The 19,311-nt window shown below is 46.2% G+C and overlaps 1 protein-coding gene across 1 annotated transcript in view; it reads right to left on the bottom strand.

The window, feature by feature from the left end:
- The window catches only part of arr (low-density lipoprotein receptor-related protein 6), a 319,317-nt gene that overhangs the window by 239,966 nt on the left and 60,040 nt on the right, over positions 1 to 19,311 (bottom strand). The window contains exon 4 of the mRNA XM_065450135.1: positions 5,300 to 5,408. Coding sequence (XP_065306207.1) covers positions 5,300 to 5,408 — 109 coding nt within the window. The remainder of the gene's footprint in view (positions 1 to 5,299; positions 5,409 to 19,311) is intronic.

The raw sequence follows: 19,311 nt of genomic DNA, 5'->3' as shown, positions 1-19,311 counted from the left end.
CAGACACGCGTCACACCCAATGGTGTTGTCAAGAACCCTTTGCAGACATGCACTGCATGTACACAAACTATAATTACACTTCTGAGTGATTATTGCAGTGAGCGCGGCCCAACCATCATCAGTGAAATAGTTCCGGATTTCACCTATCTCAACTTTGTCGTCCAGAACTGCTGAAGGAACTTTCTCAGGGGCGACTTCAATTTCTTTTTCACCAATCTTGTGTCCCCTGATAGCCTTTGGAGACATGGAACAACATACCCTCCAAAAAAAGCACAAAATTTCGGCAAAGCACTACAATCATATTTATTAGCTATAAACCACTGATTTGGTGCCTGTATTCTTGCTTGCCGTTCTCTTCTTTGCAGTTTGATAATTTATGTAACTGGTGACAATTTTTATTCATGCTGTAAAAAATTCTTTTTTTTTCCGTTTTTAATGTGCTAATGTGTTGCAGTCATCCTCTGCATTGATCCCCCTATGCTTGTACCGAATGTGTATTATATTTCGCATCCGACCCATCCACTAGCCTGCGGCCTTTGGTTCCAACAGTCTTTTGCATATGCACTGTAACACCTATGATGATGATAATAAAGAAAGAAAAAGTTTACTGGAATGTAAAGGGAACGGTACAAAGCACATTAAAGAAAGGCATGGCATATGTTGATGCTTGTGTAGCACCAGACAATGAATACTGTACTGGATTAAGAAAAAGAAGCAGCGGGTAATTGCTCGCTTAGAAGACCGATAAGCATCCAATGCGATGCAACTTGAGAAATAATGATATTGAAGCTTCGAAGACTTTGAAGAAAAGAAAACCCTGAATCATCGCACAGCACAAGTCACCGTATAGACGTCAAAGTCCCTAGTTATACCAAAATTATTTTTGGACAGCTCTGATAGTGCACATGCAACAATGGTTGCTTGCGTACGGTCAAATGATCATATACTGCGGCATAAAGCTCACAGCACGGTGCGAAAATGCTGTCGCAGCGAAACATTGTGCGCGAACATGCATGCAGACGCGCAGTCGGTCTCCGCGAACCCATGCGATCACTGCATTGAAGCTTCATTCTGTGATGCTCCATTTGGCTATACAGACGGCCCACTATAAGAACATATTTCACATAGTTTTCTCACAGCGATTGCTACCTTTAACACAAGAAACTAGTTCGGGGGAATCGATCGCAGCGACCGCGAGCGGTGTCCCAGATTACCATACGTAGTAGGTAAAGAGATAGTGTCTGTAAACCATGCTGTGCCTTCTGTTTGTCCCAGATTCCTATTTTAAAGGTAAGATGATCGCAGCGACCGCGCAGTGTCCCAGATTACCATACGTAGCAGGTAAAGAGATAGTGTCTGCAAACCATTCTGTGCCTTCTGTTTGTCCAAGATTACTATAATAAAGGTAAGGTGATTCTGTCATTTCGAGAGTACTTGCAAAAATGTCCAGGAGAGCTCCCCCGCGTAGTATGTTTATTTAGTGCCAATAGCCAAACCTATCCGGAGCACTCTGCGTTATCCCTCAGACTACTCAAGTGAGGCGCTTCCGACAGACGCCGACTCCGTAAGTCCTTGCCCCCAATACCGACATCGTTATAGTGATGGTCCTGTCGCTACAGTGTTGTTGGTCCCCCGAGTTACTAAGCAAGGCAATATCATCAGCAAATCGCAAGTTACTGAGGTATTCTCCATCAACTTTTATCCCCAATTCTACCCAATCCAGGTCTCTTAATACCTCCTGTAAACACGCTGTGAATAGCATTGGAGAGATCGTATCTCCCTGCCTGACGGCTTTCTTCATTGGGATTTTGTTGCTTTCTTTATAGAGGACTATGGTGGCTGTGGAGCCGCTATAAATATCTTTCAGTACTTTTACACACGGCTCGTCTACACCCTGGTTCCGTAATGCCTCCATGACTGCTGAGGTTTCGACTGAATCAAACGTTTTCTCGTAATCAATGAAAGCTATATATAAGGGTTGGTTATATTCCGCACATTTGTCTATCACCTGACTGATAGTGTGAATATGGTCTATTGTTGAGTAGCCTTTACGGAATCCTGCCTGGTTTTTTGGTTTAACAAGAACTTTATTAAGCCAAGGATTTGTTAGTGCTGTTCACTTTCAAAGCCATTAAAAGGCTCCTCCGAGTCAAAAAAAGAAAAGTTTGCAGCCATCTATTGAAGTCCACAGTCAAACGTTTAGCAATAACAAGAGTACATATAGAAGTCTAGCTCAGCTGCAGACCTAGAATTGGAAAGTGCCCAATGCGAGCGTCCAAAAGTAAAGCCAAAAGAATGTAACACCATGCGGGGTGCTGCGATTGGTAGCATACACGCCACCATGATGCAGAGGTAGCATTTTTCCTTTTTTTTTTAATACTTTATGCGCTGATGTTTTTATTGATGTAATAGTTCTGCGGAAACCTGCAAGGTGGAGAGAAGTAATTCATAACGGGAAAATGAGACAACCACACAAACATAGCTAAATGCTACAAAGGGTATCCTTTGAGAAAGGGGGTTACCCAAGAGGCCCCGATATTTATTAGTCATAAGAGGCCAACAAACACTGACACCAAGGACAGCATAGGGGAAATTACTTGTGCTAAATAAATGAAATAATGAAACGATAAATTAATCAAAATGAAAGTGGATGAAAAAACCACTTGCCGCAGGTGGGGAACGATCCCACAACCTTCGCATTTCGCGTGTGATGCTCTACCAATTGAGCTATCGCAGCATCGTTTCCCCGCCCACTTTCTTGGGTATTTATGTTTCCTTGTAGAACCCTAAGAGCGGGATCGTTCCCCACCTGCGGCAAGTTGTTTTTTCATCCACTTTCATATCCATTGCTTTATCGTTTCTTTATTTAATTTATTGAGCACAAGTAGTTTCCCCTATGTTGTCCTTGGTGTCAGTGTTTGCTGGCTTTTTATGATATGACTAATAAATATATGGCCCCTCGGTTAACGCCCTTCTCATTTATTACATAACGAGGGTCTCAAATCTGGCCACATTGATGCCTTCAGGTAGCATGTGTGGGTTTATTGACCGGTTGCCTTCACCCAAAAAGATCACGTTCTCGTGATGCCTGCGGCCAAAAGGATGTTCCACGTCCGCCGCCAAGGTCTGTGAGTGGTAGCACTGGCTAACACTGCCAGGGTATCATGTTGTGATGAATTACATGTCCATGTATTTAAGCACATTTTTTTGGTGGCTTCTAATCGAAGGATTACTTCTTTTACTCAGCAACACTCAATGCAATTCAATTACTGCTTGCAGTAATGAATTACACGTAACCAGTTACTTTATCGACGAGATAAGCTGTAGGAGGTGCCGCAACCTCGAGCACTTGAATTTGTCAGGTGTAGAATGCCACTTTCATGCCACGCAGTCGCCTTGCAGATGTGAAAGTAGTGACAGGCAGATCCGGTATACTTAGTATTTGTTTCGTAATCTGAATGCTTCACCTCATTTTGCCAGATGACTCAAACCAGCGCTGCTATGGCTCGATAGCAATGACCCTTTTGGACGATGATGCCAGCAAACCACCTGCACGCAATTTTTGCAGTTCCTCAGTAGCACTACCAGGAGCACCTCCTCATAGCCCCAGCAACAACGAAGCGCTGCACTTCACCTCCAAGGACCCATACCCAAGCATCACAGCATTGGGCCTCTTAGATTTCTGGAACTCTGTCAGCCTGCTGGCTGCCAGACAGCAGCGGGCTAGTTCTGGTCCCGATAGGAAGTCACGTGGGCTGAGATCCCAGGACAACACGAAGCTGCCCAATGTCTGCAAAATTGGACGCCGGGACAGCTGGCCGTGGGATAAATGTAAACAAGCTACAATGTAAATACCACAATGTGTGGGAATGACCATCTACAACTTTCACCGAACACGATGCACGTAACTGGCCCACATGGCTGAGAGTGCGGCGGGCTGTTCACGGCACACACAGACATAAAAGAAAGCTTGAAATGCTTCACCGCCACTCGTATGGCAATGCCTCGCAAGACACAATGGTGCTTTAGAACCTTAGACAGATAATGCTAGAAGTAATGCAATCCAAATGTGACCATAGCCAGTTGGCTGAACAAAGTGAAAATCCTCGAGCGCCCGCATTGCAATCCTTCAAGTCCCCACACAGATGGCGGCGAGCATCTCTTTTGGTCGTCTGCAGGTCAGAGAGCAGCCAGAGAACAGCCACCAGCAGTGGCATACCCAAGGGGCCCCTTGAGTAACCAGACTGTTGCACACGGTGATCGTGCATTACACCACTGCCTTTCCCTACAGCGCGCACACAGACCAAGCAAGTTTTCAGCGTTGCTGCTAGTGTTTCCACAACAAAACAAGTGCAGATGACCACAGAAAATTTTGAAATTTTCTGTAACGGTCCTGACGCAACTCTTGTCGATGTAATTGATACAGCAGTTTGCTGCACCGGGTGCACGAGTTACCCTGTCGGTGACTCCACAGTGTCTGCATGTCTGCTTCTATGCTCAAATAGTCGATGGCCAAGTCTGTCGCCATCTTCGTACACAGGCTGCAATCCTTCATGGGGTTGGAAATTGCATGTACACAGTACACCAGCTGCGGCCAACAAAACGTAACACGACAACACATGCCATGGAGCTGACATTTACATGAAAGAAAGAAGACTAGCAGAAAAGCAAAAGCAACGCCTTTATTAATGGTGATGCTCTGATTTGCTGTGTAGCAGACAAAAACACATAAAATTAATGTTTGCCATCACACAACGTAGGCACTTTGTACAGCTCTATGGCTTATCAGAGGCCACATTGCAAAATCTAGCACTCGCTCAATTGGTGCTGTCCGAATTGCAGTCCGAGAAACAATATCTCTCGAAGTGATTGAAAGCCATGCATTTACGTAATGCAAGCACCACAAGCAATCAACATTACAGGATAGAAGCAACAACAGGAGCCAGAAACACGTCATTGCTACCACATTTCACGCCACCTCCAAGACATGCAAAGCCAGAGGCATGTCGCGGCATGCCGGTTTCAGAGGCCACAACCGGAAACCACAACTACAGGCCTTTCAAATGATCACCTATAGTTCGCATTGCAAATTACAGACCTGCACAAATTCTATTATTCTCTGCAGTTTCAAATAAACCGAGATCAAATTATCAAGCACTATGGAGAGGCTGTGTAAGGCAAGACAGCGAACGCAAATGTACTCAACATTTGGGCAACCAAATAGTACACTTTCTATATGAGAATTGTATTTTTCAATCACATTTATTCATAACATGCCTCCCACATGCCTGGCACTTACCGTCAAGGCAAAGGGCAGTGAAAGGGAGCCATGGATGACGACTGCCCGGTTCTCGCCGTCATAGTCCATGGATGAGATCAGCTTCAGCTTTGCATCCACCCAGTAGATCCTGCATCAAAACCTCAGTCAAGCCTATATAAAATGTTGTTCTTGCTAAACCACTTGCTAGGTGAATTATGCCCCTGCTTCGTTCAGAATAAATGAGAAACATGTTAATTTGCTACAACAGAATGGCAAGGCCACCTGTCACTGCTAGGGCATGTTTGGTTCCTCCCTCAAGCCGAAAAGGCAAGCTGCACTCGTGCTACTAGTTTGCACCCATATATTGACAAGGGCATGCTGCAGCGGCCAATTCTTTGCTTGTTTCCCTCTTAGTGCAAAATTTGGCCATCCCTGCATATCTTGCACATACTGCTTAATGCTAGTATTTTTAGGATACTGTGCAAATGTGTCCAGATCCAACCGTTTTCCTTTCAAGCCGACTTGTGTCACTGGGTAGGTAGTACTACTGGGTAAAGCACCGCTCTTCAATGAAGGGAAGACCCAAAGGGGAGCTGACTGCATTACTACCAGCCTCGCACATGATGCATTTCAGCAGTGGCAGTATAATGTGTCCTTACACTGCTTCAATGCCAATTACATTAACGTTGACAGTCATCCTGTGGTGGTTAGTGCTAGAATTTCTTCACTGTCATCTGTTCAGACTGTATTGGGAACGCTTGTGCATTTTAACAAAAGCTTTCTCACAACAGCCTTCCTCTAATGTTATTGCAGAATATAACATACACGCCATGCATATATTTTTCAAATTAGCATTACATGTGAAAATTTCCCAATGTAAAATACTACTGAAAACTTTCATGGTAAATTTGGGAAATTCCATGCAGTTACTTCAGAAGCCTGCAAACCAGCTAGTTGGCATTTCACTTTTGTTCTTCTCCGTGCTCAATTGGTTGTCGGCACACATAAGTAATAAGCAGGTGTTTACAAATAAAATTACAGTAAAATTGCAACCATAACGAAATTAACACTCACAAGAAACACTATCAACAAGGCAAAATAATAATTAACCTCATTACACTAAGCCTCCTTACAGAGATTCATCTGTGTTCATTGCCTAAACTGAAAGTCTAGCAAGCTTCCTTAGAGGGAAAGGTTAGCTTTAGAAGTCTCAAAGCATGCTCCAGAGAACGAAATACGAATGTATTCCTTGGAGCTTCAGTCGAAGTACTGCTGCTCTGAATACTAAACTGACGCATCATAGTCACATGCCGGTGTATCTTACGCAGCAATCGGTCCATCGTACTTTGAGTCAGATATTTTACATCAGGAAATTACTATACCCGCGGATGAGGTGTATGCAGTATTGTCCGGTGTCCAACACATCAAGAAAAAGATACAAAAAGCTGCTATATTCAGTGACTCATTAAGAGTCGTGAGATCTGTAAAGTCCTTCACTAAACATAAAAATCCTGTGCTTAATGATCTTTACTTACTTCTGTGCACAGTGTATATATCTAACCAGCAGGTCACAATATGCTGGGTACCTGGCCATAGAGGTATTGAGGAGAACATGTTTGCAGACAAAACCACTGCATCAATGGCCATTAAAGCCACCAACATCTCTGTAGCTGTCCCTGCCATGGACTTGAAACTTCTCTGGTGGAAAAAGTTTAGGAGCTATTGGCAACATTTATGGGACACTGAAACATCCAATTATCCTGCGATAACCGTCTTAGGGTTGCAGTATGTATAAATAAACAAATAAAATAAATAAGCTGCATGCCACTAAACCACAGCAGGAGAACTCGCCACCCATAACAAAAATAGGACGAATCAGTTACCATCTGTCTACTGAGAATCAGCCACACATGGTACACACTCGTACTTGCTGAATGGTGATGAGCCACCTTCCTGTGGTAGAAGTGGTGATTAACTGACGTTCCTGCAGGTGTTGCTGGAATGCTGTGAATGAGAGGCTCTCAGGAAGGAAAACTTCCGTTTACCATACCATCAACACATCCAGCAATGTTCCTTAGCCACAACCCACCCTTTGATGTTAAACCAACCTTAGCTTTTTTAAAGGATGCACATATACTGCAGGTTATACACTGTGGGATTCTCCTCCGTGCTCTTCGGACAAAGGAACGATAACACAGTAGTGCAAACAATCGCAAGGGCATTTATTGCATCTTTCATAGATCAATGCCTGCTAGCCGAGTTGCTATCCACAAAACATGCCGATGAGTGCGCGACAAATCTAGAAGTAACACTCACCGCGACCGGATAACGAGCGAATATGTTCACCCCATGCTGGATCCCAACGCCTGGTCGTTCGCGCGTACGGTCACGCGAACGGTGGCGCGCTCGAAGGCGGCCGTGCAAGACGGTCTCGCAGAAGCATGGATCGGCGCACACGCGGCACGGCACATCCGTGCTGCTTGCTGTCTCGAACACAAGAGGATGCGCCTTCCGCTCCCGCACCCAACCCAAGTAACCCCGCCGGTAGCAGCGCAACACTCGCGCCATCTCTCGCGCTGCGCTTCAACCACATCGACCGCCATGGGCGTCACGCAGGCCACGCGGCGAAGCGGGATTGCAGGAGATGGGGGAAAACAAGATATCTGGGGACACGCAACAGTCGCGCATCCCCCCATCCCCCCCAACCTTAAATCACTACATATTCCGGCGAAACATGTCACGTGGTCTAACATCAAGACGTGCTTCGCGAACAAGGTATTACATGCAACAATGGCCGCGACGAGGAAATGTCCGCACACTGTCCATAGCATGCGAGCTGACTGCCATTCGGTACACCACTGGCGTCCGCCAGTCACAGCAGCAGCTTTGCAGACTTGACGGCACGATCCAAAGCCAGGACTCCGGAGATGACGACGCAGTAGTTGGTACGAGCAAGCGTCACTCGCGCCGACGCGCCCTGCTGGCAAGAGCCGCCGTAGCTGTCGGTGACCGCCGGCTCTTTTGACCGCCGCCGAGGGTTATGAGCTGGATACAGGAGGCCGCCGAAATCGCTGCGCCGAACTGGCCTCAGCATCACCATTGCCCGGTGGCTCGATCGTAGTCCGGGGCAGCAGCGCAGACGATGTGCAGGTGACGGCAAACCAGGGGTGACTCCTATCACACTGCGTACACTCAACACACTCGGCAAACACTACAGTAGTGCAAGGGAGAGGAATTCTGCATGCGCATCGCCCACGTGGTACGATGTTCAACTCGGCTAGCAAAAGATCGGGCAGCTACTCAGATGCTTAGTTCACGTGAACGAAGCTCGCTTCCTTGAGTCGAACGTGTAATTTCAATTCATGCAAAGCTAAATAGAATGAGGGAAGCAAATTGCAACACCTCAACACCACGGTCCACCAGGTTGTGTCCCTCCACGTGTGACAGGCAGCTTCGTAAAGCCTTAGGCCTAAAGCGTCGCTACCCTGACAACAACCGGCATCCAAAAAACAACACCCAAAATGGGCGCAAAACAGGGAGCCGCAAGGAGACATCAGCTCTGCGAGGTGGTCCTACTCCGCTCGGTGCACACAGCATCCGCGCCCACCGTCCCAGATGGTGTCGGAGCACCCGGTGCCAGGCCGCAATACCAGTCAGCCCGTAGTGGCACCCGTGGCCCGCAGCCACCCGGCTCCCTGAGCCGCGACTTCATCAGAGTCAAAGAGATAGAAGAAACTATTCACATAAGAAATTCGGACCACCCACGAGGCTTCCGTACTCACTCGCTTCAGGCTTGCCACTGCTCCGCAGGCGCTAAGCCTCCCTCTCCCAGGATGCAGACCACAAGGCTCTCGTACCAACGAATGCCATTAAAAAAACACTTGCGAAAAGGTTTAGCATGTTGACATGTTCAAACACACTACAGCCACCGTCGCCTCGCTCAAGAAAGCACGCCGCCAACGCTACAATCAAAATCCGCGCTAGCCCTACGCTTCGGTTCAAACAAAGGTCTCAACCGAAGCAAAACTTAAAACTATCGTCCGATGTCCACGTTGGGCAGCCAGATGTGGGGTTCTCTTTCCGTACTCTTGGGACAAAGGAACGAGAACACAGTAGTGCAAACAATCGCAAGGGCATTTATTGCACCTTTCATAGATCAATGCCTGCTAGCCGAGTTGCTATCCACAAAACATGCCGATGGGCGCGTGACAAATCTAGAAGTCCGACTCACCGCGACCGGATAGCAAGCGAATATGTTTGCCCCATGCTGGATCCCAACGCCTGGTCGTTCGCGCGTACGGTCACGCAAACGGTGGCGCGCTCGAAGGCGGCCACGCGAGATGGTCTCGCAGAAGCATGGATCAGCGCACGCGCGACACGGCACGTCTGTGCTGCTTGCTGTCTCGAACCCAAGAGGAAGCGCCTTCCACTCCCACACCCAAGTAACCCCGCCGGTAGCAGCGCAACACTCGCGCCATCACTCGCGCTGCGCTTCAACCACATCGACCGCCGCGGGCGTCACGCAGGCCACGCGGCGAAGCGGGATTGCAGGAGATGGGGGAAAACAAGATATCTGGGGACGCGCGAGAGTCGCACATCCCCACAACACCTAAGTGATCCATAGCACAGCCTCTTATCAGAGGCTTTTGCTGCGAAAATAGTACTTGGAGCATTTGCCTCCTGGTTTTTGCGCTCAAGGACCCGGGTAAGGCTTTAGTGCCATTGCCATACTTCTACACTTTTATCTTTTGATTACGTTGCAACGTATATTCTATGGTCATAGTAGTCATTGTCATGTTTTTAGAACATATATTTCATGCACTTACACTGATTAGTGACCCGATTTTAGGCCCCTTTACAGCCATGGTACATCCTAGAACTCATTGTATTATCTGTTTGGCACTCTTGGCCAGAACTGGCCCATGTGCCATTAAAACCCAAGAATCATCACCATAATCCTTTATTTGCCCTGAAGGACCCCTCCCCTGATGGGGCGAAGGAGGGGGGGGGGGAGGTAGTAAGAAATGGTAACCGCAGGTCACAAAGATAAAGCACATGAACACGGATTGCAAAAACAGGTAAACAAAGTAAACACATGAAAACGAAAAAGCCGATAAACACGAAAAGAGCTTGCTACTGGGGCTGTGGACAATGCTGGTATACTAATAACTGTTTAAATTTTACAGAATTTATTTCATTGACAATACCGTCAGGAAGTACATTTCAATCTGATATGGCAGTCAGTAGAAAAAATTTATTGAAAGCGTTAGTTGACCCATGAATGCTTTGACCACCGTGGCAATTATAAACCAACGTCATGATGATTTCATGGGCGGCAGAATTAGGCTCTCACTTACGAAAATTATAGTATAGCTTATAAAAAAGGCAGACGCTATCTTACGACGGGATGCCAGAGGAGTTAGACCAGTAGAAGTTTTGATGTTATTAACACTCAGCCAAGAATCCCATCTGGATGTTACAAAATGAGCAGCTTGATCTTCTATTGGTTCTAATGCCTGGATTAGGTACTTCTGGTGGGGGTTCCAGATAGGTGATGCAAACTCAAGTTTCTTATGCGATTAGTCTAACAGTGGGCTATGCTATCATCTTATGACGGGATGCCAGAAAGGTTAGACCAATAGAAGTTTCTATGTTAGTAACGCTCAGCCGAGAATAATGTTTGGATGTTTAAAATGAGCAGCTCGATCTTGTATTGCTTTTAATGCCTGGGTTAGGTATACTCCTGATGGGGGTTCCCGATAGGTGATGCATATTCAAGTTTTGTATGCGATTAGTCTAACCATGGGCTAGCCAGGTTAGCCAGGAATCTGTGTTAATGGCCAAAACCGGAGGTCTTGACCATTAAAAAATATCTGTAGTGAGACCCAAGTAATTTGCAAATGGTTACACTTTGCACTGCAAGGCTGTCTCTCTCACATGCAGAGACAAAGCAGCACTTTTTTGTTGTTTTAGAGATTTACCTTTTGCGACAAGCTCTCTCACGTTTTCACAACTGCCAGTGAAATCCGTGTCTTGGAGAGTAAAGGGCAAAAACTCCACTGGGGCAAAATTTATTTTTGCAACAATTTTGCTGTTGCCGACTTTGCCTGCTTCAGAAACTTCTCCATCTATAGCCGGATACAACTTTAGAAAAAAGGGGGCGTTTACTCCTCCGAGACAGATGCACACGAGCATCCACTAATGGGCGCACACCCTGGACCGACGTCATGCGCCGGACAGCCGGTGACCCCGCCGTCGGAGAAGATGGCCTCCCGGGCAATGCCCGGGCTTCGAACTGGGCCAAGTTGCATCAGCTGTGCGCGTCAACGCCTCGTCACAGTGAATTCCCAAACTTTTTGTGATTGTCTATCATGCCAGAAATATTACTGCGAGCTTACGATGCGGCATTTGTGCCACGTGTGTTTATTCAAAGCCGTGATCCGGCGAAGAAACATTGCAGCGAGCATCGCTGATGCTGCGCTACGCTTTGCCTGAAAACAGGATCCCACAACGACCGCTGCAAACACACATCCTGTCTGTTTGTTCTATGTCTTTTTTATTTCGCTCCCGAGTGAAGTTACGACAAGAAAAGATTGCCAAAGTCTCGTGCCTACTGTCAGCAGCGGGTGTGTTCGTGTACTGTGTCGCTGCGTTTCTCGTCGGACGGGGTGAAGTGATGGAGCAAAAGAATTCTCAGGAGAAATGAGAAAAGCATGCGCGCATGAAACAAACCTACAAGTGTCTCAACAGAAAATATTTGCAAAGGAAGCCTGCAACGCAAAAATTTGTTGCTGTCAACTTAGTGTGAACGATCATTGTCAGCAGTGAGATAGCCGAGCGTCTAACGGCGGTGTTCGAGCGTTGTGTAGCACGACAAGTGATTGCTTTTCACCAGTGCTCACCGCGCGCGCAAGCTGTAGAATGCATGCTGTGGCACAGTCATGCATAAGCTGCGTTGCCAGCGCACGATATGGTTTCCCACAACATAGCTTTGCGCTGCTTCTCGATTCCCATGATATATTGCAATTAAACATTCCCAAGACAGAGAACGGTTAAAAAAAAAACATACGAGAAGGTAGGCCCAGCAGCTTGTGAAACCGCTCCTATAATACCTCTACCCGCGTCTGTTTGTAAATGTGTGTATGTTTTCTTGCGTTTGTCAATTCTTTTTTATTTCCCACATTTCTTTATATTTGAGTTTTTGTTAGTTTTCGCGTTTGTGTTTGAATATGTACCTGCTTCCATGCGTGTTTGCGCTTACTCTTATTTCTGTTCTTTTATTTTATATTAGAATTTGTTTTTGCTAGTTTTCTTTCAGCAAAGTCTGCACATTTTCATTAACCTATCTTATTCAAAGCACTAACTTCTGCACACTGGAGGGCTGGCCACTTCCATCTGAGTAATACCTTTCTCACTGCTCTACCTCGTCTTCTCAATCTGCCTACTCGCTGTATTTTCTGTCCTTGCTTCTTGGGTTGTTGCTGTAGTGTGATTAACCAACTTGCTCAGAACTAATTTTAATCGCCTCTGGAAACAGAAAGGTTTAGAGATACATTTTCTTAAAAGCGTCATGTGGGTTGCACAATAACTTTGCTTCTTACCTCTGTTCATGTTTATGCATCAGTGCACGTAGCAGCTTGCCAGAAGTGCACATGAAAGGCTGCATATTGCGAAACAACACCTTGCTATGCTGTTGCATTTTTCATGCATTCAGTCTTAGTTAACAGACGGTTTCGCTGCCCATCACATATGATGGTAAAAATTTTCAACACAAATAACATTGTGCAGTGGGGTGTCATTTCCTGTCTGACACTTTCATCGTTACAAAGACATTTTTCAGTGAATGAAGCCCAGCAAAGCAGTGCACTGATAGCTTTTGCAACTTTCACCATTTATTACTTCACAAATGTCATTGTCTGAACCTGGCCGTCAATCGCTATGCCGATGGCTTGTGAATTAAATAATTGCCTCAATAAAACACATTCAACTTCACTCAGCATTTTTTAGTACAAACAATGCTAGCAGAGCTATTCAGGGTGAATAATTGTGCTTACATTGGTGTTACCTGCCTGGTCAGATAAACAAATAAAACAATGGCTGCGGCACAACTGTGATTTGATGTGCAGACTGCAAACGGTGCCTTTCAAGCGTGCCCTCGACTACTGCTATTAATAGTTGCCTGAATGAGTATTTTGGGCCTAACAAAGCTAATGACGTTTGATAATTGTTCTCTTATTCGCATGATTTGCCTGGGCCAGGTAACCAAAATAAACAGTGCCACCACATGAATGTGTGTTTGCATGCAAGCTGCCAACAGCGGCTGTCATTTTCGCGTTGATTGTTGCCATTTCACCATGCGCTTTGACGTGCAGACTGCTAATGGTGCCTTTCAAGCGTGCCTCGACTACTGCTATTAATAGTTACCCGAATGAGTATTTTAGGCCTCACTAGGCTAAGGATGTTTGATAATAGTTCTCTTATTCGCATGACTTGCCTAAGCCAGGTAACCAAAATAAAGAATGCGACCACATGAATGTGCTTTTGCATGCAAACTGCTAAAAGTGGCTGTCATTTTCGTGTTGATTGCTGCCGTTACACCAATAGTGGCGAAGGCATGACTGCGCTTTGACGTGCAGACTGCTAATGGTGCCTTTCAAGCGTGCCCTCGACTGCTGCTATTAATAGTTACCCGAATGAGTATTTTGGACCTCACTAAGCTAATGATGTTTGATAATACTGATAATAATGATGCCAATACTTATACTGAGCATGATCTGTGCAGGACGTTGCTTTTTTAGAATTGGGCTTTCCTTGAAAAGGAATATGTCACCAAGTGAACTACTTTTTATTTGAGAGGTCACGGGAGAATGCTTGGCTGTCGTGCTGCTTGGCCGTCGTGCTGCTTAGCTGCTGTGCTTGACACAAAGTAAATTGCTTCAGTGATGGGAGATCCATTGTAGCGTGTGCTGAGGTATGTGTGGCCGGCAGGAAATCTGGACCCCACTTCACGCAGAGTCAGAGACGAGGAGAGCTTTCTCGGCGAAGAATTCTTTATACAATGTTTACATGTTGTCGTCATCAGGAGAGAGACCAACAGAGCAGCTGCAAGCTGCTTAAATAACACCCCTCAGTCCCCAGATTCCCCAGACAGTCCCTAAGGATGAAACAAAGTCTAGAGAGAGAGGGCCCAGGCAGCCTCCGTAGTCCTAACGTCACTCTCGGTGGCTGGCGCTTCCTCGAACCGTGCTGCGGCGTCGGGCTGATCTGGCGGTCGGTCAGAATGGTGCGCCGGGTAAGTTGTATGGCTCGCATAGGACAGAGAGAACCAACTGCAAGGCACGGAGTCGAAACACAGCCCCCCTTTGGAAACCGCCTCAAACACAGCGGGAGTCGTTCGTGGTGGTGCGGGTGCCGCCGGACAAAGGAGGGGGGGGGGGGGGTTGCATTGCTGCTGGCTCGAGGAGGGGCCGAATAGCAGTCCGTGATCCGGTGGCCGCTTCCGTCCAACCGCCGTGCAGCCACGAGGAAACCCGAGCCGTGCACATAGTCGTATGCCGACCGAAGCAGACACCATGGGGGGATGAATGCTGCCTCCACGGTCGACACACCATAGCACTTGCCTTCCATCAGGCAAGTCCCATGGCACAAACATAACACCATATACGCTTCAAGAACTCGTTAGTGATCTTCTCGACCATCGGTATCTCGTTGCGGCGAAAGAAATTGGCACACGACGTCGGCGCGCACAACACGTCATACTTCGTGCTGCGTCTTTTTTTCTCCGCATTTCATGGGCGCTTTCGCGAGGGCGTCAACAGTTTGCCACCCGAAATATGTGAAGCTTTGACCTCCCTCCTCACCTTTAAGACTGTGCTTTCGCTGACACTGAGCATCTTGAGTTTGTAATGGTTGGGATAAATGCATTGTTTTATACAAGTACTTGTTCAATAGCAACCGATTCATTTGAAGCCCGGAACAGGAGTAGCAAATGTGCCATGTACGTGTAAACAAGCGCAAAGGCCATGCAGAGCTGCTCTTTCTACTTTTGTCACTTTTTTTAGCGGGATTATTTTAGTCGCGGAGGCAATCAGACGTCGCGCTTCGGTCATCTGGGCGGGGCCTCCCCTTTTTTTTTCTAAATTTGTATGACTAGAGAATTGCTCAAAGCAAGTACCATTCTGGTGCCCCTTGACCATCGCCAGACTTTCGAGTGTTTTCTCATACACAGATGAACGAAACTCGATTCGAGTTTTGTTCACAGTGCTGAATATTCTCTCACATTCAGCACTGCTGTGGGGAATGGAGAGAATACCCAGCATAACCACTGGAATTCTGTAGAACCTGAGCGATCCATCAACACTTCAAATGCTTCCTAACTGCAACGCTGCACGTCACACCTTGGCTCATTCAATATGTCGGCTGGAACCTGCTATGCTTGAAAGTTGCTATGCTCAACTTCTTCTCTCGATTTGCCACTCTGCTGGGGTAGGATAGCAGGGAACACCATAATAAAATGGCGTACGCTGTTGAATGAAGCAGTTTCCAGAGCTTGTACATGAGCAACTTCAGCCATCTACCTCCTCTAGTTAGGAATTCGTGGCGAAAGTAATCGCTTGCTGCCGTTGTAATCGCATGCTGCCCCGGCGCAAGGTACCAGAGTGTAGTTTTACTGCATTTTCATTTTTTTTTTGCAAATAAAATGTTTTCCGTAAAATGTCAAGCAAGATTTGTAAAATCATAAGACTGCTCGAAATTCGTACATTTTACAGAAAATTCGGAAGAGTTGGCAGGTATGGAGATTAGTTGCACATGCAGTGGGAGTTATGAAGCTTCATATTTTCCCACATGCCACAAAAACAAGGAGAGCAGATGCCTTTTCCTGCTCTTGCTGTGCGGACTGACAGACAGTTTTCTCGCAGTGGCACAAGCCTCTTGCAAACCAGTTGCAAACATAATGGTCATGTACCTGCAGAAGCCCGCGCCCATTGGACCTAGCAAAGGACAAGGCAGGGTGGTTGAAATCGATGCAGCCGGCAAACGCCAATAAAGGAAGAAGTCTGCGAGCCACAACGAAAAAAGGACCTCACGTAAACATCTCATTCTCAGCTTTTGTCGCGCCCTACCATTGCTCACCCCAGGATTGACCTTGGCACACGTCGCGGTCCAAGCTAGCCTGCTTCCACGTGAATCCTCTAGAGCAATAAACATTGTTGAGCTTGTTATTCTACCTTGTGCTGTAGTGTTTCTGCTTGTGCTTATACTGCCGAAGCCCAGCCGTACAAGGCGAGCAAAAGGGAGCCTAAGCTTACTTCCAATGTTATGATTGGCCAGCATGAGAAAGTGACTTTCCGGCCTCTCGTGCCCTACTGTGACAAATCGCTTCGTGAAGCTAACAATATGTCCCCTCAGACAGACCAGCGGCAACACCAACGCAAGACATGTTTGGCAAATAGAATGTTGATGGATGCCCCACTGCCGCCGACCCCGACGCTGGGACCATGAAAATCCAGGGAAAGGGCGTTCTATGCTGCTTCCTCACAGCCACTGCTAGCTGCCAAGGCTGTTTGACAAACGCACCAGCTAACTGCTGGGCCACTCCAGGAACCAAGACGCACCAATTGAGTCAAGCGCGAAAACCCATCTACGAGCACCCCCCTTCCCCTCTCTCTTTTTTTTTTTTTTCCGGGGCAGTGACCCGGGTGCCCTGGGAGTATTTCTTCACTTGTGTTCAGTGAGCAAACATGCTGGAGTGATTGTGCGCACCCTCACCCTCAAGGTGAATCCTTTAGAGATGTTGGACGCTCCAACTGGATGAACGTGTGACAGCAGATTCCCTTGGCCTAGGCATCTGGGGAGGACAGAGGGGATTCAAGTGGACTTTTTCAGCTCCTCAGGCAGTGGCGTAGCCAGAAAATTCGTTCGCGGGGGAAGGCTCAAGTTGCAGCTCCGCCGCCTCCTAATAGAATTTGTCGAGGTTTCAAATGCATGAATATTAACTGCATTGCCATTGCCAAAAAATGCTGCAAACAAATTCTTCAATGCTACACACTGTCAAGACAAGTAAAATATGTATTGTTCTATATATGCCCCAAAAATTGCGCCCGAAATAACCTATGTCAATGCCTGCATGTTTTCTTGTCTATTTAATAAGTAAACATCACACGAACTTATAAAATATATCAGTTCGAAACAAGCAAACCAGTGCATGCCGCTGATATGAAAAATGTAAAGGCCATTATATGAACAAGTTGAGGACAAATAAGTTAGTGAAACTTTGTCGTTCAAGAACGTTGTTTACATTCTTGCACGGCCAGTGAAAAATCTCAATGACACTGTCATTTGTTGAAATGCATTGCTCAGAAGCAGCTGTCACCAGTCGTGTATGTGAGTAATTGCACCGAAATTATAGTCACAACAGACAGCACATATAAAAAACAGGAGTTCTGCAAAATATACGAGGGCGACTCAAATGAAAGCGAGCCAATGCAAATATATGACAAACGGGGTACATTATTTAAAGTAGTCTCATGCAGTGAGCATTTAGACATTTGTCCCACTGACTAACAAGTTGCGTGATCCCCGTCTCGTAAAACTCCTTGGGTTGCTGCTTCAAAAAGTCTGTAACTAACCCTTTCACATCATCGTCTGACATGAATCTGGTTCCGTTGAGCTGTATTTTCAATTGCCCCAAAATGAGGAAGTCGCAAGGCGACAGGTCTGGGCTGTATGGCAGAGGTTGCAGCGTTTCCTATATGAACTTTGACAGTTTTGTATTAACCAGATCGGCAACGTGGGCACAGGCATTGTCGTGGAGAAAGATGACCACATTCGTCAATTTTCCACGTCCTTTGTTCTTGATTGCGACATGCAGCCGATCCACCGTTTCAAAGTATCGGAAAAGATTGATAGTCTCTCTAGGTTTAGCATATTTTATTTGTATAGGCTCCTGACAATCGAAAAAAAATAAATTAACAACACCATTCCGGCGGAAATGACGGCCTTTGCTTTCTTTGGGTGTGGTGAATTCAAATGTTTCCACTGGAAGCTTTGCCGTCGTGTTTCAGGCTCGTAGTAGTGACGTCATGGTTCCTTCCCAATCCCAATTGCAGACAAGAAGTTGTCACCCTCATTGCCATACCGGATCATATGAGTCAAGGCAATGCCGAACTTCTCCATCTTTTGGCGGTGCTTCAAAATCTTGGGCATCCATTGCACACACAAGAGCCGATAACCGAGATGTTAAGGAATCATGGCGTGGACCAAACTGTGACTGATGTTCACACGCTCTCTCAGTTCATCGATGCTTATCCTCTGTTATTGTCTAATCAGCTCATCAACCTGTGCAATTGCGTTGGGGGTGATTGCACGGTGGCTTTGACCCGGTCTCGAATCATCTTTGCAACTTTCATGCCCTTTTTTTTTAACCATTTACTCCAACGCTTCCCAGTGGCCAATGAAATGCAATGTTCAATGTACACGGCAGCCATACGGTGACTAAATTCTTTTTAGGAAAAACCTTCAGCAGTCAAAAACCTCATGACACCAAGCTGTTCAACTTTTGGAGTGTCCGTTATGTCACGCAGCCATGTTCAACCCAGTGTATGAGAGAATTAATAATAATAATATAATGACTTATTTCCATCACCATTACATTGATGGAGGGGATGGGAATAAAAGCAATTGACGCTTGACTAAGTTCCCACCCCCGTACAGCAGGTGAGAAGTGGCATGTGACAGCACCTCTGTCACGACAGCAAATACAAAGTCAAACAAAGCATTAGTATAAAAACGAGTATGCAAAATACATAGTTCTTTATCCTCACATCTGCATGTCACTTTTGTAAATGAGAGATGCCTGTGTGCTATGTGCATGCATCACACATAATGAACAGAAGCATTATTGCACGGGATTGTTTGGCTCACTTTCATTTGACTCGTCCTCGTACATTAGAAATGTGAAGATACAATGAAACATACAAATGCAAAGAAACAGCTTGATAAAGGGCAAAAAAATGTCACTGGCAACAAAATTCACTGCACGTATATACAAA

Source organism: Dermacentor albipictus, chromosome 3, assembly GCF_038994185.2.
Source record: "Dermacentor albipictus isolate Rhodes 1998 colony chromosome 3, USDA_Dalb.pri_finalv2, whole genome shotgun sequence".
Lineage (NCBI taxonomy): Eukaryota > Metazoa > Arthropoda > Arachnida > Ixodida > Ixodidae > Dermacentor > Dermacentor albipictus.
Note: the sequence above shows the minus strand (reverse complement) of the source record. Positions and strands in the feature narration are given on the sequence as shown.